General features: G+C 36.7%; 1 protein-coding gene across 8 annotated transcripts in view; it reads right to left on the bottom strand.

The window, feature by feature from the left end:
* Window positions 1-24,967, bottom strand: part of UBAP2 (ubiquitin associated protein 2) — a 100,859-nt gene that overhangs the window by 18,073 nt on the left and 57,819 nt on the right. For 5 of the 8 annotated variants that reach the window (XM_081151409.1, XM_081151412.1, XM_081151411.1 and 2 more), the window contains 8 exons: window positions 22,840-22,894; window positions 21,212-21,315; window positions 17,116-17,181; window positions 14,101-14,153; window positions 10,208-10,275; window positions 7,784-7,973; window positions 4,938-5,151; window positions 453-727 (listed from right to left, as the gene is read on the bottom strand). In XM_081151409.1, the coding sequence (XP_081007535.1) occupies window positions 453-727; window positions 4,938-5,151; window positions 7,784-7,973; window positions 10,208-10,275; window positions 14,101-14,153; window positions 17,116-17,181; window positions 21,212-21,315; window positions 22,840-22,894 (1,025 nt within the window). The remainder of the gene's footprint in view (window positions 1-452; window positions 728-4,937; window positions 5,152-7,783; window positions 7,974-10,207; window positions 10,276-14,100; window positions 14,154-17,115; window positions 17,182-21,211; window positions 21,316-22,839; window positions 22,895-24,967) is intronic. The other 3 variants (XM_081151414.1, XM_081151416.1, XM_081151410.1) reach the window with 2 other exon arrangements.

Genomic DNA, 24,967 nt, shown 5'->3' with positions numbered 1-24,967 from the left:
AAGGAAGTAAAAAGGAGTAAGATTTTTAAAAAAGAGACAGAAAGCACAAGAGCAAAGAAAAATTAAAAGTTAACAGGAGAATGATCATTGCTACCAACTGCTTCCTTAGCAATAAGGGGAGAGGGGAATTGTGGTTGTAGACGAGTAGAGGAGGAGAATTCCTCAAAGCGTTATCTGGTCAAAGACCCACTTCATCCTCCATCTATAGGGCACAGCTAAATACACAAGACCATCAGATTCTTTGAGCCAGATCTAGTAATTTGAATAGTCTCTCAGCATAAACCCATTCCCTCTAGTATTAGCCCAGTTACTCAGAAACTGCCAATTTCTCACCGTAAGCTATGTGCTTGAAAAATACCACACCCAGTTTCTGAGACTTGCTAACCCAATACTTAAGCTAAATGTTAAAATACATCCACCTTGGGACTGCAGCTTCACAATGGAATACCCACCTTAGAAGCTGGAGGTATCCGCCGCTTAGTGAGTTTGATGTGTTTAGGCTGTGGTTGGTGGGCAGACACAGCAATGTTTTCAACAGTGAGGCTGGGAAGCTGCAAGAGTTTGTTCACAGTGGAGGCACTGTCTCTGGGTGTTGACTCTCGGAGTTTTACCTGGGAAGGAAAGGACTCCAATCCAGAAGGAGGAACAGTAACTGCCTGAGTCTGGTGCTGCTGTCGCTGGCTCAACTGGCTAAGAACTGGGGATGGTTCAGGCTGAGATTTAAAGTCTAGAAATAGGTAAAGAAAGGGTAAAAAAAAACCACCGTAAGTAAATCAATTATTTTGGCACACAGAATTAGAGTTCCCTCTTCCATCATTGGCAGTGAAGAGTTATAATCACTACCAGTTTCTCCCAACCATCTTTTAGCAGAATCCCACCAGAGTTCTCTGGGCAGGCCTTCGTGCATGTGTAATGTATAGGAGTGGGCAAAAGTAGGTTTACAGAGTTTATTCTTATATGTTTTAATTTTTTTTTTAAATCATCACCTGAGGATATGTTTTTACTGATTTTTTTAGAGAGAGGAAAGGAGAGGGAGAGAAACATCGATTGGTTGCTTCCCATACACATCCCTACCAGAGATCAAACCCAAAACCTGGGTATGCGCCTGACTAGGAATTGAACCCAAGACCTTTCAGTGTGTAGGACGATGTTCCAACCAACTGAGCCACAATAGCCAGGGCTTCTACTATTACTTATTAATTATTGTGTTATTTGTACTACTATTACTTATTAATTATTGTGTTATTTGTATTACAACTATAAACTCACTTTTGACCACCCCTGTATATGATAAATGGAAAAGGATGCCTGAATGTGTTCGTAGCTAATTTCTTAAGCAGAGAAGAGATTCAGCTTATGCTAAAGCATAGGGTTGGGAGTGGGTAAGGATAGTATGGAGTTGCTATACGCACCTGGCCTTTAGCTAACAGAGAATTATATTTTTGTTGCTTTATAGGTTTTCACTAAACTTTAAAAAATTTATTTTATTAATTTTTTCACCAAGTAACATATGTAAATTACAAAACTGAAAAGGTACAAAAATGTATATGATGACTACCAATCACCTTTCCACCCTGTTCCCAGATTCACTCCACAGAGGCAGACCCTGTGCCCAGTTTTTTTTTAATTAATTTTTTTTAATCCTCACCCGAGGATATTTTTTCCCATTGCTTTTCAGAATGAGTGGAAGGGAAAGAGAAAGAGACGGGGGGGGGGGAAGGGGGGGAGAGAGAGAGATAGAGAGATAGAGAGGGAGAGAGAGAGAGAGAGAGAGAGGGAGGGAGGGAGGGAGGAACATCCATGTGAGAGAGAGACACATCGACTGGCTGGCTCCTGCAAGAGCCATGACCAGGGTCGGGATCGAGCCTACAACCGAGGTACATGCCCTTGGCTGGAATGGAACCCAGGACCCTTCAGTCCACGGGCAGACCCTCTAACTACTGAGCCAAACTGGCTAGGGCTGTGCCCAGTTTCTTGAATAACTTTAGAAATAGTATTTCCATATACATATATATACATAGAAAAACACACACACAGTATATCTATCTATCTTGTTTCTTCACAAACCATTCAGGTTTCAGAGACTACTCCACATTAATGTATAAAGAGCTACTTCATTTTTATGATCCCACAGTAATCCAGGGTACACAGTTATAATATTCTAATGCTAGTATTATATCGATGAACTTTTAGGTTTTCCAATCTCTTGCTATAGAAAATAATGTTGCAATAACTATATTTTTATGTAAGACATTTTCCTGAAGTGCAAGTATTCCTACAGAATCAGTTGCTGCATAGAGCTGCTGGTTCAAAAATTAACTATATTTTAAACTTTGACAAACATATCAAAATTTCTAACCATTGATAGAACACATGATTTTTAACATATTGTAATACCAAATTGTTATCCTTCCTAGTTTGATTGGAAAATGGTATAAAAGATGTAAAATAAAATGATCTAAGTTCAGTTAAGCATCATTGATATACTTAAGTATTCTTTGTCTATGAACTTGACATGTCCATACCTGTTCGGGCATTTTTTTTTAAAATCCTCACCCAGGGATGTATTTCCATTAACTTTTTTTTTTAGAAAGAGGGGAAGGGAGAGAGAGAGAAACATCGATGTGAGAAACACTGATCAGTTGCCTCTTGTATGCACCTGAACCCGGGATCAAACCTGCAACCTAGGTATGAGCCCTGACTGGGAAAGGAACCTGCAACCTTTTGGTGTATGGGACAACTCTCCAACCGAGCCACCAGGCCATGGCGACCATTTTTTTACTTTGTTGTTGGCCTCTTTGATTTTTTTTTTTTTATTGCTTGACTTTGAGACAAAGAGAAACATCTATTTGTTGTTCCACTTATTTATACATACATTGGTTGGTTCTTATATGTGCCCTGACTGGGGATTGAACTCATAATGTAGCATATGGGGACGATGCTGTAACCAACTGAGTTACCTGGCCAGGGTGGTCTCCTTGAATATGAGTTACTCTTTTTATACTAGGAAAGTTATTAGCCCTTTGTCTATGATATAATTTTCAAGTATTTTTCCATAGTTCGTCTTCCCTTTGATTTGGTTACGGTGTTTACTGTCATATTAAAGTCCACTTCACACGGAATGTATCAAAATCTTCCTATGTTTTTCTCTATCACTGTTCTAGATTCGCTATTTTTGTTAAAATATTTGACCCATTTGGCACTTTGGTGTATAGTGGACCTTATACAATAGCAATAAAAACCTTTACCACGGATTTAAAATGTTACCTCTATTAATCTTTTTTTGCAAAGGGCCAGATAGGAAATATTTTAGGCTTTAAAAAGCCATCTGTTAGCTACTCTTCAAATCTGTCTTTGTAAATTAAAAGTAGTTATAGACAATACATAAATGGTTGTGGCTGTGTTCCAATAGAACTGTATTTACAAAAACAGGTAGCCTATCCAGTTGAAGGTTTACCAGCCCATTACTTAGTATATTTCCATCTTAGATGAATTTACTTTTGGGATTTAATATTAAAGGCATCTACAAAAAAAGGTTTTAAAAAGAATATGGGAACGGCATGCTCAAATCTAAAAACTCATTATCACTCAGTAAGTATGCTGAAAAAAGTTAACACAGGCAGTCCACAACTGCCATAAGAAATGTTAGCTTGCAAGATTGGCTCTTGGCTAGTGTCTGAGAACACAGAATTTTTGTATGTTCTAGGGAGAGAGTGCCAACACTCTAACCAATAAAGGTGACTCTGTGCTTTGAATATCTGTATAATGTGGTTTACATTGAACACTTGTTTCCCTTTTAGGAATCTGGAAGTTTGTGTATTAAGCAGAGGGTGCCTACATAACCAGCCTCCCCATCTCCCGATAAAAACCTTGGGCACTGAGTCTCTAATGAATTTCCTTGGTGGGCATCACTTTAAACCTGGGAATAGTCTTAGGTACTTACATAACAGTACACCATTCCATTCAGCAGAAAAGTGTGCTTCCATGTCTCTCAATATGCCCTAAACATAAACCCATCCACACAACCAACCCTATCTTTAAAGTATCTCCCTGCTATTCCTTAATATAGTGTGATGTGTGTTGGTGGGAAACAGTAGTTTAATGTCACAAAATCTATGGGAGAACTTAGAAAATCTCCAACTTACACATGGTACCTTTAAATTATAAACTACAGATGGTAAGGCTGAACCAAATCATGATGGATACATGCAAATGTTAGAATGAGAAAGCAATCCAGAGTTTGATTTAAAATGTCCACATTCTACCTTCTGTCACCACCTTTTTTCATACACTTCAGAAAATTCTGTCTAGGCATTTACTCAAAGTTGTCTCCTGCCGAGCCGGGCGTGGCTCAGCGGTTGAGCATCAACCTAGGATGGCAGGCTTAGACCCCATTCCGGGCATGCGGGGGGCAGCCGATCAATGACTCTCTCATTGTTGATGTTTCTATCTCTCTCTTTCCCTCTCCCTTCCTCTCTCTGAAATCAATAAAGATATATATATTTTTTAAAAATTTGTTTCCTTATTACTTGCATGCCTTTACCATGCTTTCGTACATCTCTTCAAGGTATGTACTACTACTAACAACAACAAATAAATGCAGGTATTTATTCATGCACCATAAAGTTGAGTGATTTAATTCAGAAACTTTGCCAAGTTCCACTAAAAAGAAAGATCTCTGGGCCCTGGCCGGGTAGCTGGGTTAGTTAAAGTGCTGTCCCCATACACCAAGGTTCAGGGCACATACAACAATCAACCAATGAATGCATAAATAAGTGGAACAACACATCATTGTCTCTCTCAAATCAATCAATAATTTATTTTATTTTTTTTTTAAAAGAAAGAAACATTTCTGGACAAATTTCACAGTAGTGTTCACAAGTCATCAACCTCTGCTAATGTTTAGGGTTGAACCACCACAGAAAATGTATACTTACCAAAATGGCTAAGGACTGAGGACTGGGTAGCTGAGGGCTTGAGGTCCCAAGAAGAAGTGGTTGTGGGGGCACTCGTATTATTCTGCTGTGAACTTGGGGTGGTGGTAAACTGGCCCAAACTTGGAGGTTTCAACTGGTCCAAAATCTGGGAGCTAGTGATGTTTGCCATTTTTGAAGGTGTAAGCTCTCCAAATCCTGAACCAAGTACGGATGACTTTAAAGGGAAAGAAAGCAGAAATCCTAAACAATACAGAATTTCTACCCCAGGCTTTAAAACATGCCAAGTATTTTCATATGGATTTTAAAAACTATAATCCAAAACATATGAATCAGTAAAACTCATATGATTACACTACATGAAAATATTATTGTACAACAAGATCTGAGTAAATAAATCCAGCAATCTTTCCTGAATCTGATGTAAGAGGTTAAAAGGAAAGGGAAACATACTCCCTGGATTTTAAGAAATTGATACATTTAAAAAGTGAGGTCACAAATTCACAAACAAAATACTATTTTTTTAACCTAAGGAGGAATGCCATGAATTAAATGATAAGCACAAGCTTATAAAACAAAAATACAGTGTGTTCCTAATGTGTGGAACACTAAATATATTTAATGATTAGAATAGGTCCAGTCACAAAAAAAGATCAGCCATGAGATCTGCAAGACTAAATGCAAGTCACAGCACTTACGTAAAAAGTTAGTATTCCAAGATCAAACACAGGAGATATTTGTGTATTGAGCAATACCCTGGACAATGCTGAATTTATTTCAAGTTGTTTAGATAAGGAGGAACACCAAATATGTCCCACAAACAAGCACACAAAAGACAATGTTATACCTCCCCTATCTATCCTGTCAGATGAGGTATCAAGATCCCAGGAAAATGAAAGCCTAATGACTAGAAAACATAATGGCAGATCAACTTCATCTTTACATTATCGAAATCATTCAGTTTCTGAAAAGACAAGTTCTTCGTCAAAAATAACTTTTAAAACCACCTAAAAGGTCAAAAACAGAAATGATTTGCATTCCCTCAAGAGGCTAGATCTAGAAAGTTGACATAATTAGTTCTATTATCAATATCCAAAAACACAGAGTATCCTAGTTGTTCTAAGGAACAGTTATGCTAACATTACTTATCACTACTCAAGATTCTTGGCTTATGCTGCCCATTACACCTCTCTTTCACTGTTACAAATGTGCCTGCTCAAGCCCACTTGTTCAATGAAGGCCTCTCGGATGATGCTTCTATTCTTCATCTTTTCTCTATTTAATCACTATTCTGCATCAGCTAATTTCACCAAATGCACTTTCTGTGTGCTTTACAACACAATGAAATCACCGTGTCAATGACTAGCACCAGCAAAGGATTTCTTAATTCCACCTACACATTTCATTCAACTTTAAAACTCTGCTGGTCTTGTGTAGACTCTGGCATTTTATTATTTAAACTTTTATTATCATTATTACTGTTATTTATTGAAGTTCCTGATTGATTATAAAAGTATGGTAGGGTTGAGAACCACTGCTCTAATGCATTACACAAACAATTCTTACCAGTTTCTCAAGGTGTGGTTCATGACAAAAACCCACATACCTGAAGGTCACTGTAAAAAAACCTCAGGTCCTACCTATGCTTTCAGTGCCCTGGCTAAGATTCCAGCAAGTCAGCAAGGGCACGAAAGCAATATTCCAGTAGCAGATGGAATGGCAGAGGAGGAAAGGACATGATGGTTCAATCGAAACTGAGTGGTAGGTACAATTAGACCTTCTCAAAACAGAGAGAGCACTATGGCTTAGGCTGTTCCACTTCAAGCATTGACACCCTTTCATGCACAATCATCAATGACACTAAAAATGCCAAGTATGTCCCAAGCCAGATATACTTGACATGACTGTGCAGAGTAGAAGATAGCAATACACAGTTTGCATACTCAATTCTACATTTTATTAGGGTATAGCAAATGATTTTGAGTCTGGTAAGAGGAAAAGATTGTATCATATTCATAAGAAATTCTGTTTTGTAACTGTAGATTTCAAGTAAAACACAGTAAAATTGAACCAAAAAATCATCACTAGTGAAAGCTGTGGATCTATGTTTATGGTCCTTCCAACCTTCCCTATGCCAACTTATTACATACAGTTAGACTTCACTCCCACATGCTGTAGGTACATTCTTTTACATTCTATGCTCTAAGCTTCTCTACTTCCATCAGCCTATCTCTCCACATCCTTCACTAACAACTCCTTAAGTTCTTTATGATGGGAGCTGAATTCTCATGGGAGGTCAGAATCATATATGAGCAGAAGATGACACTGTTTCAATGAAAGCACACCCAAATTATAAGGGTCTCTACTACATAGTGTGGCCTTTTAAGAAAAAGTACACTAAGTTTATGGAATAACAAATCTACAAAAAAATATAAGCACCTAGGTAGACTTGGACAGAACTGTTTTTACATAATTTTAACAAGTCAATACTGAGAAACATGCATTTAAGTAAATCAGAAAATAAAATTTTTAACATCTTAAGTCTAGAGACAGACTTAGAAACAAGACCCAAGAAAAATCATTAATAAGGATGCCTGAGTGATAATGACTGAAAAGATTTCAACTTCCAAAAAGAAATGTTATCTTTGTCCAGAAAACTCAGAGTAGTTGAATTCCACATGGAAGAATCAGATATGTGCTTGGAATGAAAACATCATTGTTTTCTGGACTGAAATGTACTGTAGAAATTTTTATATTTAGAAAATAGTTATAAGGCACGTGTCATTCTAGAATACATTTGCTCATGGGCACATTCCTTAAAATCCCATACTGAAATAAAAGTGAGTTACCAGACTCTGAGGAGAATAGGAGTTGACAGCAGTGGAGCTGTCAGTCCCTGGTGCCATCTGATTGTTGTGCTGAGAATTTGTGAAGACAAGGGCTTGGCCAAAGCCCTGCTGTTGGGAAGTTTCAAAGGAGTTGACTTCTGAGGCTTGATTGGGAGGAACAGGCTTCTGGAGCAAGGCTACCAGATCAATGCTAAGCAGACAAAAAGCAAATGAGGAACAAGTCATAAACAAATATTACCAACAAATGAATCTGAGAAATGAATCAATATAAAGTAAACTCATGTCAAAAATTACTCAAGTGAGGAAAACCTTTGGAAACTAGAGTTTAGGGGGAGCCAAGAGGAGGGTACAATCACAAACAAACAAATAAAACAAACAAAAAACATATGAAGCCACAGACTGAAGCAGGGCTTTGCAGAGAAGAAAAACAAACAGGTACATTGAGATATTTCCACAGAAATGGAACAGTGTGACAACTGGTCTGAAAATCTAGAGCAACTGAGCAAACTTAAACAATTTTCTGAAGTTTGGCTCATTTCCTTTAGGATATTTTGCTCCTTTTATTACTTAGGACCAGTGGCTCAAACTTTCCTAAAGGAGAGTGAATCCACATTTTGGGGGAATGAGGACCACATCCACAGTAGACCATTCAAGTAGTTTCACATTTATCATAAATGTTCCTGTAAGTTCTACATTCTTTCCAATAATTTATTTCGGTTTGTATAAGCATCATATAACTTTCTCTCTTAAATACTCAGGAAAGAATGCACAATATATTAACAAATACTCTGTTAAGTACAACTTTTGTGATTCCCCCGTAAAGACAGATATTCCGATTTGAGAACCATGGACTAAAAACCTGAAAGCATGAGGAAGAAATGATCTTCCAGATACACACACTACCTTACATGTGAGTGAGCTAACTCTTCACCACAGGACCTGCAAGGTGCACAGAATTGCACAACATAATTTGCTCCATTAAACCCTTTCAAAGGCCAGTAGCCAGTCAGTTCTTCTAAGTGAAACTTTCACCATGCCAGTGAGACAGATTCTGAGAAGTCAAATAATTCAACACTCACTGCTGATACAGAACAAAGTTCCTGGGCCTGCATTCCTCTGCCCACGCGCTACCACTCTGACTTTCCCATAACCAGGTTGAAGTCCCAGACTAGTATGTTAGATTCCAAGGTAATGTTCTGGCTTATGGGATACTTCAAGGATAGAAACTCAGGATAATTACATTACATATGACCCACCCCAAAAAAAAGCTGCATTGCCACAAAAAACACAGCAAGTCTATTCCAAAAGATTGATGATACGTGCATGAAGAATGCTACAGCACTGTCTTCTGAAAAATAAGCATGAAAGAGTTCACTTCATATTTTTCAAAAGATGAAAATGATCCTATCAAATTCAATGAGTAATAACTACAATGAAGTTATATACATTTAACAAGAATTCTAAGCAATTCACAAAACATTATATTTCTAGACATGACCTTTAACCGTTTTTATTTTCCTGCAACGAAGTCTTATAAGCATCTCATTTAGCACGAGATTGAGCATGTAAGATTCAAAATTGGCTTCAATTCTCAGGTGTCGTATATATTAACACTTTCATCCTTCTAGATCACTGCATTTTAAAAGTATAATAAAAATTTAGAGTTATTGTGAAAATTAGGATGTAAATGTTTTCAAATAATTTAATTCTGTACACAAACTAACATTTCTATTACCCCAAAGCTCCTTCCTTTTCTCTAATCCATGAGACTATTGGATTAAAACTAGCAGAACCCATGAAAAATGAGAAGTTTGTACTAGACTGAGACCTAAATAAATGGTATTAAATGAAGAAACCAGCCCAGCCAGGCGTGGCTCAGTGGTTGAGCGTCGACCTAGGATCCAGGCGATCAGCGTTCGATTCCCAGTCAGGGCACATGCCCAGGTTGTGGGCTGCAGTTGATCAATGACTCTCTCATCATTGATGTTTCTATCTATCTCTCTCTCTCCCTCTCCCTTCCTCTCTCTGAAATCAATAAAGATACATTAAAAAAAAATTTAAATGAAGAAACCAAAGGATATTTGTATTAAGTTTATCTGTCAAAACACACGTTTACAAAAGTAAAAAAGAACCATTGCATAAATTTGACATAATCTCTGCCACAAATAAAAAACATAACAAATAACAAATAAAAAACAACTGCTATTTTAATTCATCAGTGTATACAACCAATTAGGAAATGATGGAGGCTCTGTCAGCTCACCAGGTAGGTCTGGGATCAAATAAAGTCTTAGATGGAAAGGAAAAAACCAAAGAGATTCAAGAAAAGGTAAAAATAATCAAAACATATCCAAGAATCAAAATGATTTTCCTGAGGCAAGAAATTTCAATTACAACAAACAAAAGATGGCATAAAGTGTTTACCTTTTCCCAGGTGTGACATGATTCTCTGGTGGAACAGATGAGGCAGTGAAGACCTTTGTTTCAGAAAGCTGAATAAAAGGGATTAAAAAAATCTATTAATCTTACTTTATATAACATAAAACCAAAATGTATCAAGTTCCTAATAATTTTTAGTTCTCTCATTATAGTTCACCCAAAAGGCAGTCTAAAGGAAAGGAAATACATGGGTGATCATGACAGGTAATTTCCTTAAAGTGAAGGTAATTTTAGATGGATTACCCCACAATAAGGATTTCACATCAGGGGAACAACACAGTGCAGTCAAGTCAAACCAGGGTTCAAGTCCCAGTCTCTCTATTTGACATTATACAAAATGAAAACACCAATAAAACCACCACCAATGTCAGCATAAATGTCAAAAAGGAATGGGGAAGTTTGAAAACGCAAAATAACTGACGTTTTCTTTCCCCAAAGACAGATGGCTTTAGTATTTCATTTATTAATAATGTCTATTTCTTTTTTATTAAGTCACAGGTTTCCATGTTTGTTTTTATAAAAATATTTTTATAGAGGTATGACACTCACAATAAACTGCAAATATTCGATCTGAAATATTAAATGGGTTTTGTCATATGTGTACTCTTGCAAACCTATCATCAAATCAAGACAGTGAACATACCTATTACCCCAAAAGTTTGCTCCTATCCCTGGGTAATCAATCCCTCCTACTACTCACCTTCATCCCCAGGCAACAACCAATGTGCTTTCTGTCACTACAGATTAGATTGTATTTTCTGGAATTTTAAGTGGAGTTTAAAAATATGCAATCTTTTTTGGCTTCTTTCACTCAACATAATTATTCTGAGATTCATGCATATTGTTTTAATGCAGTTTTAAGGCACACAAAAAGTTTTTTTGAAACCTCAATTGACACTGTTGAAAGGTAGGCTCTTTTTCACATTTTCAAAGTGGAACATGGGCATTAAGGGCGTATAAATGTTGATCTAATAAGATCATAGAAGAAACTAATGGTAATGCTATTCAAAGACTGCTATAATTCTTATCAGTTCTAAATGTGCTATAATTCTTATCAGTTCTAAATGTCTCAGAGCTCTGACATGCTGTATAAAATCAAACTTCCTCAGACATTAACATTCAGGCAGGGACAGAGCAGACAGGAGATGCTCATTTTCTGTAAAAACAAAAAGTGCTGAACTTATTACTGTTTCAAGAAGAGCTTAATGCTGAACCCTGTTCCAAGGTAGTATATCTTTTTTTTTTATTTTTTAAATATATCTTTATTGATTTCAGAGAGAGGAAAGGAGAGGGAGAGAGAGAGATGGAAACATCAATGATGAGAGAGTCATTGATCAGCTGCAGCCCGCAACCCAGGCATGTGCCCTGACCGGGAATCGAACCCCGATCACCTAGGATCCTAGGTCGACGCTCAACTGCTGAGCCACGCCCGGCTGGGCAAGGTAGTATATCTTAAGAGTCCCAAGTAATCCATTTTTGCCTTAAAGAACCTTACAAATTAAATAGAGATAAGACAAAGAGAAGCAATGAAAGAGTAATTCTTTTTTACAAAAAAAAAAAAGGCAACGATGCCCGGCAAGTGTGGCTCAGCGGTTGAGTATTAACCTATGATCCAGGAGATCAAGGTCTGATTACTGACCAGGGCCCATGCCCCCGTTGCAGGCTCGATCCCCAGTAGGTAGAGTGCAGGAGGCAGCCGATCAATGACTTTCTCATCATTGATGTTTCTCTTTCTCTCACTTTCCTTTCCTCTCTCTGAAATCAATAAAGACATAGTAAGAAAGAAAGAAAAGAAAAAGCAATGGTAACAGTATATCTTTCAAAATATTGAAGAATAAAGCCTTCAAAATATTAATAAGTTCAAGGTAAATAAGAGCCACAGAAATCACTGACATCCTATCTAACCCTGGTAAAATACAGAAAATTGTTTCCCTTCTTTCTTTTTTTAAAGAAAAGGATGGGGAAGGGAAAGGTGAATAGTTACTGCTCTAAGCACTAAAAGGAATTTAGAATTTGCATTTTAGATCACTCACTTTTTTTTCCCCCTTCCTTAGTCCTCATACCTGGAGACATTTTTTTCATTGATTTTTCAGATTGGGGGTGGTTGCCTCCTGCACATGCCCCAATTGGGGATGGGGTGTGAACCTGAAACCTAGGTATGTGTCCTTGACTGGGAACTGAACCAAGATCCTTCAGTCCAAGGGGCCGACGCTCTAACCACTGAGTACCCTGGCCAGGGCCACTCACTCAACTTTCAATCTCCATTATTTTGTATCATCTCAGAAAAACTTTCAAAATTTTTTTTGATAACTCCTGAGGGGAAAAAGACAGCCAAATTCTCTATGCTAATTATTTCCACTAATTATAAGTAACATTGTGAAACAAAATGGTCCATTTAGCAGAATATTAATATCTCTGTGTGTGCATCTGAACTGCTTATTAGCTGACTTTAATCATAAGACATCATCTAACCCACAGAAAACCCTGTAAATTAGGCAGGACAATTATTATGATACGTATTATATTGATGACAACAGGAGGCCCAGAAAGGAAAGATGCCTCATCCAATGTCAACAGGTCAACCCACCTAGGTTTGAATACACTCCTTTTGCTTTCTAATCCCCTGGTGACTTTCAGACTTGTCTATAACCCAGACAACAAGCAAAGGGATGTAAAGCTTGCAGGCCTAGGAACATTTTTTTTCTCCCAACAAACTCTTAGTAAAAATTCTAGTAACACAAAACATTTAAAAGTAGAATGACTTTGTTTGAAATAAGCCTTCTGACTTCCGCTTATCACTGGTATCCATCTCTCCACTGATTCAAATAACCACCCATCTAGTTCAGCCTCCTCTTACAAGTAAGAGAGAGCCTGGTGACTTCATACCCCAAGGACTTATGGTTAACATGTAGCAGAAGTGAAAATACATCCTAAATCTCCTAAATTCCCATCAAATGAGCATATCTATTCTCCTCCTTCTGATGCCCTATCCAGCTTACTCCCTACCAAGCCAGATATAACATTGCTAAAGAAAGAAATCGTAAGTGGTTTGGTGTTCAATAAAAACACCATTTAAATACCTTTGAATACAAACTGGGAAAGGGGAAAGAAATAATCTCAGAAAACAAACAAACACCCAAAATTCCAAAGTCTGGATCAATTTATGTAATTTTAAAGGTCAATACTTACAACCCCTTTATTCTCTCCCTCCCAATGTCTGCTGTAATTATCATGTACACACATCTGTTCTGGACCCTAAGAGTCTAACAGAAAAATTGTATAAAATATGGTATAGGGCTAGTTCAGTTACTTTTTCTTTTTCAAGTTAAATATTTTGTATCAAAGAATATCTTATGCTGAACCCAGAACTTAGAGATCAACACTACCCAGAACCTAGTGCAGTACACTCAAAAATGTCTGGGATAAATGAATACCAAAACAAAGCCAGTCTACTTGAAAGGAGAAGTCAGGCCCAGAACCAGAATGACTTACTCAGAGTACTTTCAACTGTGACCCAAACATAGATTCTCTCCTTTAATAAAAGTATTATAAAGAGTAATTAAGAGTTCAGAGGCCAGGGCAGTAGCATCAATTGGTTATCAGGTCAAACAAAATAAAGATAAGCTAAAAAATTACTCTGATGCTATTTAACTCCTATCAATTTTAAAGTGGACACTTTAAAACCAAGTTTCTTAAAAATCTCAAAACACTAACCTCCTTCCATCTGCTAAAAAAAAAACACCAAAAAACATGGTAATCACAGATATCTGAAAAGGAGCCAGGAACAGTCACCCATAAGATATCTCAGGCTTTCCTCAAAATACGCATGCCCCTATCAGAAACCAAAAGATGGGTCTGATCTGGTACTAAACACTTACATCTTCAGTCCAGTCTTCTGTTGTCCACTCTTCCACAGAATTCTTCCAGGCCCCTGTTGACAACAATCACAGCTTACAACACCAAGTCAAATATTGTCTTATTCTAATTGATTCTCTATTGTGTACTGCACAAGATCCATTCAGTATCTCACATTAGCAATTTAGTCTACAATCCAAGAACTATAAGGCTCTTAGTCTACTCTTACCAAAATGTATCACGTTTTCAAATGTAATTGGTCTAGGCACTATCCAAACAAACTCAAAGCAATATCTAAAATCAATTCTGCTTTAGTACAGATGATATCCAGGAAATTCTGCCATGAGTAAGAAAGTATGGACACAACACAAATATACACACTGAACACACAGATCACTCCTTATACACAAAGTTAAACACAAAACAAAATTCAATAAAGGCAGGCCTGTCTTGGACCCTTTTAGATGGATTACTGAATTATCATATTTCAGCATCCTTTTTATAGGGTATTAGTTCCAACTAATGGTTTCCTAATTGGTCTCCAGCAAAGCTGAACATTAGTACTGTTCATATAAAGTCTGGTGCTGTAACTACTGAAGAGCAGATACAAAGGATGTGCTCAAACAGTTAATACAATTTAAAGAAAAGTACTGATATTCAAATATGTTGACTCTAGCACTTAGAGATCCTGTGTAAGTATAGGCCCCCATTTTAAAGCATACATGCAAACACACCAGAGAAAATGGTTTGAAAAGAAAATACACCAAAATATTTACTATAACCACCTTCAAAAATTGGGACTGTGAATGTTTTCAGTTCCTTCAATGGAAAAAAATGAGCATCTGTTCTTCAATCAGATTTGTTTGTGGAAAGGAGAAAAAGAAGTACAGGCACATTCCTGAGAAAAAAAGGCAGGTGACAATATCTAATTCCCTGGGAATCATGTCAATAACCTAGTAACCAACCACCTCATAAGTAACCTGATGGTGTTACCTAGGAAGAGAGTCCTTTTCAGAATGCTTTCAACATGATATCCCAAATTTAAGATTGGTTATGGCAAACAAATATAGAATCTATGGATTTACGGAGCATGGCTCCTGGTAAAATATCACCTAAGATATGCTACTATGTGAGTATAAAAAGGAGATATTTAAAACTTACACATGTGGAGGGTGGCTAGCACCCTTAATCCTTGTGTTGTTCAAGGGTCAACTATAACAGTAAGGCTAGATACAGATTTCAATACTTGGAATTGGCAATCTGATCCTCTGCATATCTTTAAATGGTTTCCATAATTTCTCTAGAAATGCCATAAAAAATTATAACATCTCTTTGAATTAAAATATTTTCTTAAACAAAAGTAGAAAGAATAGTGAAAAAACACAAGGTGAAATTAGTCCCTGTTAGAAATGAGTACTTGGAACCTTGTCTCTAGGCCCTTGTATGGGCCTCCTTACACTGTACACAAAGGTTAATGAATCTAAGGTAAGCCATTCACCTACCCTTCACTCTTATCCTCCTTCTACAATATGACTTTCTTCCAAGTACTAATACATACTCTCCAATCCTTTAATATATTTTCTTCCAGACTTTTCACCAAGTATATGTATGGTTTTAAAAGCTCACAACTGTACTAATTTCGAAGACGGCTACTACACAGTGTTCTGGGTGCTACCTCCATCCAACCTACCCTATGCTCATGTTGTCAAATTCATCATAGAAGATAGTACTCTAATTTAAAGACTGAGAAATTCTACAAAAAGCTGACGTTTTGACCTAAGGAGTTTTAGCAACACTCCAGTCAAGAAACTGAAAACAATTTCAAAGCCTCAAATATCATTCCAAAAACTTTCACTTTTGAGGCATTAAAAATTATAATAGGAAACCATTTATGGTGGAATTTTCCTTAGGACCCCTTCATCACCAATCATCAATGAAACAATACTGAGTTAAGAGCCTACACATTAAGCATTATTCTAGGTATCAAAATCATCTCATAGGAAAGACAAAAATTTTATGAGTGATAAAGGTAGCATAATACCGAATAATGATAAATTACATGAATCTGATTATCACACTGGAAATCTGGAATACAAAGATGTTAATGAAAACTAGAATGGTAAGAGAAAACATATGAGGTTAGATGAACCACAGCAAAGAAGTTGAAGGCAAGAAAATATTTGAATAGACAGATGTATAAAGAAGGGACATTCCAGAGGAGAGAAACAATGAGGCATTACAAAATCCTACATATAAAATGTTAAAAAAGCATCCTAAAGTTTAAAACATACTTTCTTTTTTTCTAAAAAAGTTTAAGTTGTGGTAAAACACTTGTAACATAAAACTTACTATCTTAGTCATTTTTTAAGTCTATGAAAATGAAAATACAAATTTAGACATGCAGAATAGGGTGCGAATCTGAGTACATTTAAAAGCAGGCAGAAGACAACGTATGTACATAGTTGTAAGCAGCAGTGCAACAAGGTCAAGTGGTATGGCAGGCAACAGAGGGGAAAGTCACATGTCAGAAGCCAGGACCTAGTTGTAGTAACTCACTCTAGATACACAGACTATAAAAAATACCAGACCTCAGATATAGAAGAATACGGGGTCAGGTCCCAATCCTATTTTGTAATATTAAAATCTTACAATAAGAGCTTGGTTCCCATTACAGGCTTATAGGCCTATACCATGAAAATGTCAATGATATTAATTTACTTTCAGTTTTAGACAATAAATTTGACATGTATGTTTTATGTTCAATTTAACTTCATGTTGGTCCTTTGTCAAAAGCACATATAGGGCAGCCACATAGGAGAAAGGAAAACAGTGATGCAAAAATCTGTGGTGCCTTGAAAAACCAATCTGAAAACACTTACATAATCAAAAGTTGATATTTTATCAAGTAGTTGTAAAAATGTAGGTTACAAACATTTATCTGATAAATCTTATTAGTTAACCTTGATAAAAATGGAAGATACTGTAAACATTTTATAAAATTCTTAACTAAGGAAATTTTAAAAATAAAACATTCATACCTTTGTGTCCGTAAGAATTTTTGTTTGGCAGATCCTGAGCTACATTTTGAGCATTTGATGCCAGTTCTGTAGATCAATGTAAATGGAAGGTTTTAACATCTCAAAACAATTAAGGGTGAGTAAATTAAACTGAGAAAGGACAGCATCAAAGCTCTGTAGACTGTATACTGTGCTCCAAGGAGAGACAAACTTACTGTAACCCATACTGTAACAGGCAACTGTGACTCAAGTATTAGCCAGGTGGCCCTTGAACATTCAATTTGCATCAGCTATCCTTTTCTCACTCCTAGGTTGACCAGGCTCCTTTCACGTGCAGGAGGCAGCCAATCAGTGACACTCTCAGCATTGATGTTTCTCTCTCTCCCCCCCTCCTTGAAGTCAATAAAGACATATTAAAAAAAAAAAGGTCCAAAGAGCGAGTCAATAAAAACTAAGCTTCACAGTAGTGAGACTTGAAATATCTAAAAATGATAAATCCTTCCATTTAATTTTATTGAGTCTCTCAATTTTATATTTTAGTATGAGCTTATATATATATTTTATGTTTTCATAGATAGAAGTCTTGCTATCTTGCATATCATTGTGCAAGACTTCTTCATAGTCATTTGGCGTTTTTTGAGGCTACTGATTTTTTCCCCACTTTCTCTGTTAATGTTTTATAGAAATAGAAAGACAAGTACCCTATGATTTCACTGATATGTGGAATCTAATGAACAAAATGAACTATCAAGCAAATTAGAGAGCAGGCTGACAGCTGGGGTGGGGTGGGGGGCAGTTGAGGGGTTGGAAGGGTAGAGGGATTGAGAAAAAAATAAAATAGAGAAATAAACTCATGGATACAGACAACAGTGTGCGGGTTTTGGGGAGGGGGGAGTTGTAGGAGGGTATGGGGGGTTAAGTGGTGATGGAAGGAGACTTGATGAGGTGAACACACAATACAGTGTACAAATGTGTTGTGGAATTGTGCATCTGAAAACTGTATAATTCTGTTAGCCAATGTTACCCCAATAAATTCAATAAAAAGGAAAAAATATGTCCCAATAAATTCAATAAAAAGGAAAAAATGTTTATTGAACTTCTATCTAGCATCTTTTTAAACTCCCTAATTTTAATAATTTATCTTTAGTTTCTTTTATAACATTACCAGAAATGACAGGTTTTTTCTCTCCCTTTCCAGCCCTCTGACTTTTCTTCTTTATTCCTTATTGCAATGGCTAAAACCTCTGGTACAGTAGTGAATAGAAATAGTGAGAGTAAGCCCCTTTATCTTGTTCCAGAGGAAAAACATTCAACACATCACCATTAACTGCAATGTTTACAGTAAGTTTTGTAGAAGTCCTTTATTTGATTAAGGAAATTTCCTTGTATTCCAGATTTGCCTGGCTTTTAAAAAAAATCAGGATGGATGTTGGGTTTTGACAAATGCTTTCCTTATTGAAATGTGAATTTTCTCCTTTATTCTGTTAAAGGAATACACAGAACTAGCTTTTGTTACTGAAATATAACTTACACAGCATAAAATCCACCCTTCTAAAGTATACAACTGAGTAGTTCTTAGTATATTCCCAAGTTGTGCAACCATCATGACAATCTATTTCAGAATATTTCCATCATTCCACAAAAAGTAATCCTGAATTCATTAGTAGTCAGTACCTATCTTTCCCAAAGGCTCCCAGCTCTTGGCAACCAAAAATCTACTTTTTGTCTCTACATATTTGCCTAATCTGGACACTTTACACAAATGAAATCATACAATGTAAAATATATGGTCCTTTACGACTGGCTTCTTTCACTCAGTATGATGTTTTCAAGGTTCATCCATGCTGCAGCATGTATCAGTATTTCATTCTTTTTTTAATGGCAGAATGAATATTCCATTGTATGGATGATAGACATTATACTTATCCATCCATTCATCCATTGAAAGACATTTGGTTTCCATGTTTTAGCTATTATGAGTTACGTTTCCATGAATATTTGTGTGAACCTAAGTCTCCTATTACCTTGAATATATATTTAGGAGTTCACTGATTTTTAAATATTAAACAAACCTGAATACCAGGTATAAATTTAACATGGCCGTGATGTGTATTATCCTTTTTTTATCTTACTGAATTCTGTTTTCCAGTTTTGGGCTTAAGACTTTATATGTGTTGAAGAGTGAGATTAATGTGTAATTTAAAATGGTAGCACAAAATGTATTGGCATAAAGTATCTTCCTATGATCCCTTAACATCTATAATAACTATAATAACTATAATATCAATATTCCTTTTCTCATTCCTACAACCAATTACTTATGCTTCTCCTTCCCATGGACAGTCTCAAGTATGTTTATTAATTTTACTAGTCCTTTCAAATTACCACTTATAACTTTGTTGATCTCTACAGCTTTTTAAATTTTTTTATTGTTCAAAATATTACAGATGTCTCCTTTTTCCCCATTAACCCCTTCCACCCCACACCCACTCCCTGCCCCAGGCCTCTGCACATATGCATATAAATTCTTTGGTTAATTTCTCCCCACCCACCCACCAATCCATCTCTACCTTCCCTCTGAGATTCCTCAGTCTACTTCATGCTTCTATGTCACTGAATCTATTTTGTTCATCAGATTATTGTGTTTAGATTCTACATATAAGTGAGATCATGTGATAGTTATCTTTCTCTGCCTGGCTTATTTCGCTTAGCGTAATTTTCTCCAGGTCCATCCATACTGTCTCAAAGAGTATAAGATCCTTCTTCTTTACAGCTGCATAGTATTCTATGGTGTAAATTCTACAGCATCTTTGATTTCTAGTTCATTGATTATGCTTCTGTGATGCATTATCTTATTTTTTTACCAGAGTTGATGCTACATAGAAGTGTCAAATTATGTCTTTTTTTTTTTTTATCCTCACCTGAGGACATATTTAGAGAGAAGGGAGACAAATTGATGTGAGAGAGAAACCAATCTATGTGTCTCTCTTACATCAATGTCTGATTCTCTCTCTCTCTCTCTCTCTCTCTCCTCCCTCCACTCCCTTCTTCCCTTCCACTCTCTCTAAAAATCAATGGAAAAAATATCCTTGAGTGAGGATTAACGACGACGAAAACTGCAACCCAGGCATGTGCCCTGACCAGGAATGGAACCAGCAACCTTCAGTGCACTGGATGATGCTCAACCAACTGAGCCACTCCAGCCAGGCTCAAATCATGTCTTTATAAATACAATGGCAACGGTTATTATCATCAACAAATACGCCAAAGATCTCTATTAAATAAACACACCCAATGAACAAATATCTACCCACGAACTTTAGAAAAGAAATAATCTAAAAATGGCAGAATATAGAAAAACCTGCAAAAGAAATTGTTGCCCCAAGCCCATCTATCATCTACCACTTTATCTGGCTAAAATTTACTGTCCACCAATTAGCAATGATATTTTCAGAATAAGTCTTCTCCTAAGAAATTCTATAAATCCCTGACACACTAACAAGGGGATGACTAGACTTATCAGGGGGATCATTTCATAAGTTATATAAATTTCTAACCACTATGCTGTATACCTGAAACTAATATTGAATGAATGTTAACTGCAATTTAAAAAAAAATTTTAATAAAAAAAAAAATCCATGACACACTAAGATTTGAGTGTGGATTTGTGCTAATTTACACAGACTGATTACAATCTCTTCCTCAGAGTGCAGAAAGGGGAAAAATTAAATACCTTATCAATGAGATTTATAAGTGAGAGACTTTGGAGGTGTAAGAACAAGCTAATAGTAGTCTCAGAGATAGTGCAAAGGAGGGAGGAAGGAGGTGAGAGACAGAGGACAGAGAGAGAAACACTGATGTGAGGCACATTGATTAGTTGCATCCTGCACGAGCCCCACCTGGGCCAGCGATCAAACCTGCAACCCAAGGTACATGCCCTTGACCAGAAATCAAACCTGCAACCCTTTGGTACACAGGCCGATGCTCTAACCACTGAGCCACACTGCCGGGGTGGCTGTGTTTTCATTATTCTCCATCATCACACTTTGATGTCATCTTTGTAATGCATATTAACTCAAACATTTAAAATACATCTCTGATAAGAATAGACACTTACCACTTCCCTCATTTGCACCATTCTGAGCAGCTTCCCAAACTACTGGTTTTGTCCCACACCCATCTATAGATGGAGAATCTGAATAGTCTGCAGGATTAAATGTCCTGGGGTTTGAAATAAAGAATAAAGGCAAATGAAATAATCACCAGTCACAAAACTAACTGTACATCACCTTCCGCAAAAGAAGCCTTGTCCCTTCTAAAAGACACTAAGAAACTTCACCCTCCCTCACCTGTTTAATTATAGCTAATTCCTCTTGCCATTAGGATATAGATCTTCTGAAAAGCAGAATTGCCTAGAGACATTCCATGCAATCTTATAAAATACCCCTATGTCCCTAAGCTGCTGTTCTCTGCATCCTAAAGCAGGTATGGAGACATCATGATTCTAGGCATGAGGACTCTATGGAAAGCCCCCCTGAAAACTAAACCAGGCTTAAACAGGCAACAAGTCTTTTCTTCCCAAGTCAGAATCCAAATTTGGCTTTGAACCTTTTACAACAGTTGTATATGATCCTTTTTGTATAGAAACAATGGATATAAATGTTTTAAAAAAGAAACAAAAATATTTTATTCATTACCTCTTTTGTTTGTTGTTGGTCATTAAAATCCTAAGCACCCATGGCTCAGAGGTCTAGTAACTAGAGCCAAACTAAATACTATCTCTAAAATTTTCAGAACGGATCCCCACCCCCCCAACTGAGGTATCTAATATGTTTTAAAAAATCACAAAGGAATCTTTTTGAAAGTAAACAGCAAAATCCACAAAAGAGTCTAATGCTACTGGGCTGGGCATTCGTGTTTACTCCCCGTGTTTTCATCCTTCCTTTGTCTACAGGGAGCTCAGGCAGAAAACAGATGGCAAGAGGTACCACCTGAAGGAAGTGACCCCCAACAGTGCTGCCCTGAAGCTATGGAGAGAAAGGGCTTTTCCAGGAACCAGTTCCCTTCCTTCCTTGACTGTAATCTACATACAGATTCTGAAAGATGTTTAAAAACTTTTTGTCTAAAAACTCAGGGGGGAGCTAATGTTTTAGAAGCAGCAAAAAGTTAAACAATAAGAAATAATGGAAAAAAACCTACTGATTATATCATTTACTTAATAACAGTATGGTCATCATTCACGATTACAATTCAAGAAAAAACTGTCAGTTTTACATAAATAAACATTGCATTTACTTACCATTCAAAGACAATTGCTGGATTTACCAACATAACTCTTACGCAGTGGTTTTCAGCTAGGGGTGATTGTGCACCTCCCTCCCAGGGAACATGTGGCAATGTCTGGAGACATTTTTGATTGTCACAACTTGAGAAGGGGTGCTACCGGCATCTAGTAGGGAAAGGCCAGGGATGTTGCTAAACATCCTACAAGGTAAAGGACACCCAACCACCTCAACAAACTATTATCCAATACAAAATTTTAACAGAGTCAAGGCTAGAAACTCTGCTCTAAGACCATTGCAATACAATTTTTTATTTGTACTACTATACTTTTTTACTACTTTCTCTTAACTACAGAAAACATCTGACTCAACAGAATAAACTGGGTATAGAACAGAGAAAGGAAAACCTTAGAGTAACAACTAGAAAAGGCAGTAACTAGAAAAATATGATGGCTACACTTACCCCATGCTTTGGGTTGAGAATCTTCCTGCCCCTCTCCCTCTGCCACGTCCAAATCCTTTAAAAAAATTATAGTGTAAAATAATACTTCTGTCCTAAACAATTACAATTTGACCAACTTCATCCTATATGCATTTACTCAATACTGTCACTGTTCCTAACACCACCATCATTCTCTCCACATCTGCTGGTCCCTATTGACACAACTACCTACACAGTTACTGATTTCAAAGGATAGAAAAAATTTTATCTGCTTGTGTACTATCTGTGATATGTAACAGCTTAACATAGGCAGGCTATATTTAAAAATATTCTGGGTCTTTTAAAACCACCTAGTGCAAACAACATGACATTGTAAAGCCTCTACTATAAAATGAAATGAGAAACAAAGTGGAAACTGCTAAGTAAGCTGGAGGTACTGTACTATTAAACACCATTTTTAATACCAGGACTTTAACCAATAACCAAAGTGCCAGGAAGCAATACAGCCAGCAAGAAGAAAATTATTCCACAACTCTTCAGTCTTTCTTGATCAAAATTCTAAACTGTGGATTAAAGACCTAAAGAGCTAAAACTCTACAACTCGAAGAAAATATAACCCGGCTGGGCGTGGCTCAGTGGTTGAGCATTGACCTAGGATCTAGGAGATCGGAGTTCGATTCCCGGTCAGGGCACATGCCCGGGTTGCGGGCTAGGCAGCTGATCAATGACGCTCTCATCATTGATGTTTCTATCTTTCTCTCTCCTCCTCCTTTCCTCTCTCTGAAATCAATAAAGGTATGTTAAAAAAAAAAAAAGAAGAAGAAGAAGAAGAAAATATAGAGCAAAAGCTTCAGAACACTGAGTTAATGACACCAAATGCACAGGCAAGGAAGAAAAATATAGACATTAGATTTGTGCATAAAATACACAATCAACTATATATATATATATATATATATATATATATATATATATATATGAAAGACATTATCAACAGAGTACAAAAACAACCAGTAGAATATCTGTACATCATATATTTGAAAAGGAGTAATATTGATAATATATGAAGAACTTCTACAACTCAACAAAATGAACCACCCAATTAAAAAATGGGCAAAGGGCTTGACTATTTCTCCAAAGAAGATATACAAATGTTCAAAAAGCACACGTAAAGATTCTCAACATCACTAATCATTAGGGAAACCTGATAACAGAGAGAGAAATAGAACATAACGAAAGTTAGCAAGGACGCAGAGAAAGTGAAACCCTTGTGATTGTTTCATAGGAATGTAAAATGGCGCAGTCACTATGGAAAACAGTATGGCAGTTCCTCGAAAAATTAAAAATAGAATTACCACATGATCCTGCAAATCCACATTTGGCTTTGTACTCATGAGAATTTCAAAATAGGGTCTTCAGGAGATATTTGAACAACAAAAGGTACGAGAACCCAAGGGTCCATCGATAGATAAATGGATAAGCGAATGTGGTACATATGTACAATGAAATATTATTCAGACTTAAAAAGATGGAAGTTCTGACAGATGCTACAACATGGATGAACCTTGAGGACACTGAGCTAAGTGAAATAGGTCAGTTAGAAAAGGACAAATATTTTTATTTTACGTATATGAGGTACATAAGAATGGTGAAATTCAGAGAACGGTAGTTGCAGGAGCTATATTAGCTATGCTAATATAACTAAAATGTACATTAATCATGTTATAGTTAATTTATCCAACAGTTCAAAATAAACTATTAAAAATCTTCATTTATTTATTTTAATCCTCACCCAAGGATATTTTTTCCATTGCTTTTTCAGAGAGAGTGGAAGGGGGAGGGTGGAAAGGGGGAGGGAGGGGGAGAGAGAGAAACACTGATGCGAAAGAGACACATCTAGTGGCAGCCTCCCACTCGTGCGATGACAGGGGCGAAGCCTGCAACCAAGGTACATGCCCTTGGCCAGAACTGAACCTGGGACCCTTCAGTCCAAGGGCCGATGCTCTAACCACTGAGTAAACCGGCTAGGGCACTGATGAACCTTTAAAACATTAAGCTAAGTGAAAGAAGCCAGTCACTCACACACAAAACCACAATTTACATGTTACATCCAGAATAGGCAATTCTATAAAGACAGAAAGTCGATTTC

The sequence above is a fragment of the Miniopterus schreibersii genome (assembly GCF_964146895.1).
Source record: "Miniopterus schreibersii genome assembly, chromosome: 11".
Classification (NCBI taxonomy): Eukaryota; Metazoa; Chordata; class Mammalia; order Chiroptera; family Miniopteridae; genus Miniopterus; species Miniopterus schreibersii.
This window is presented reverse-complemented; position numbering and strand designations above follow the sequence as displayed.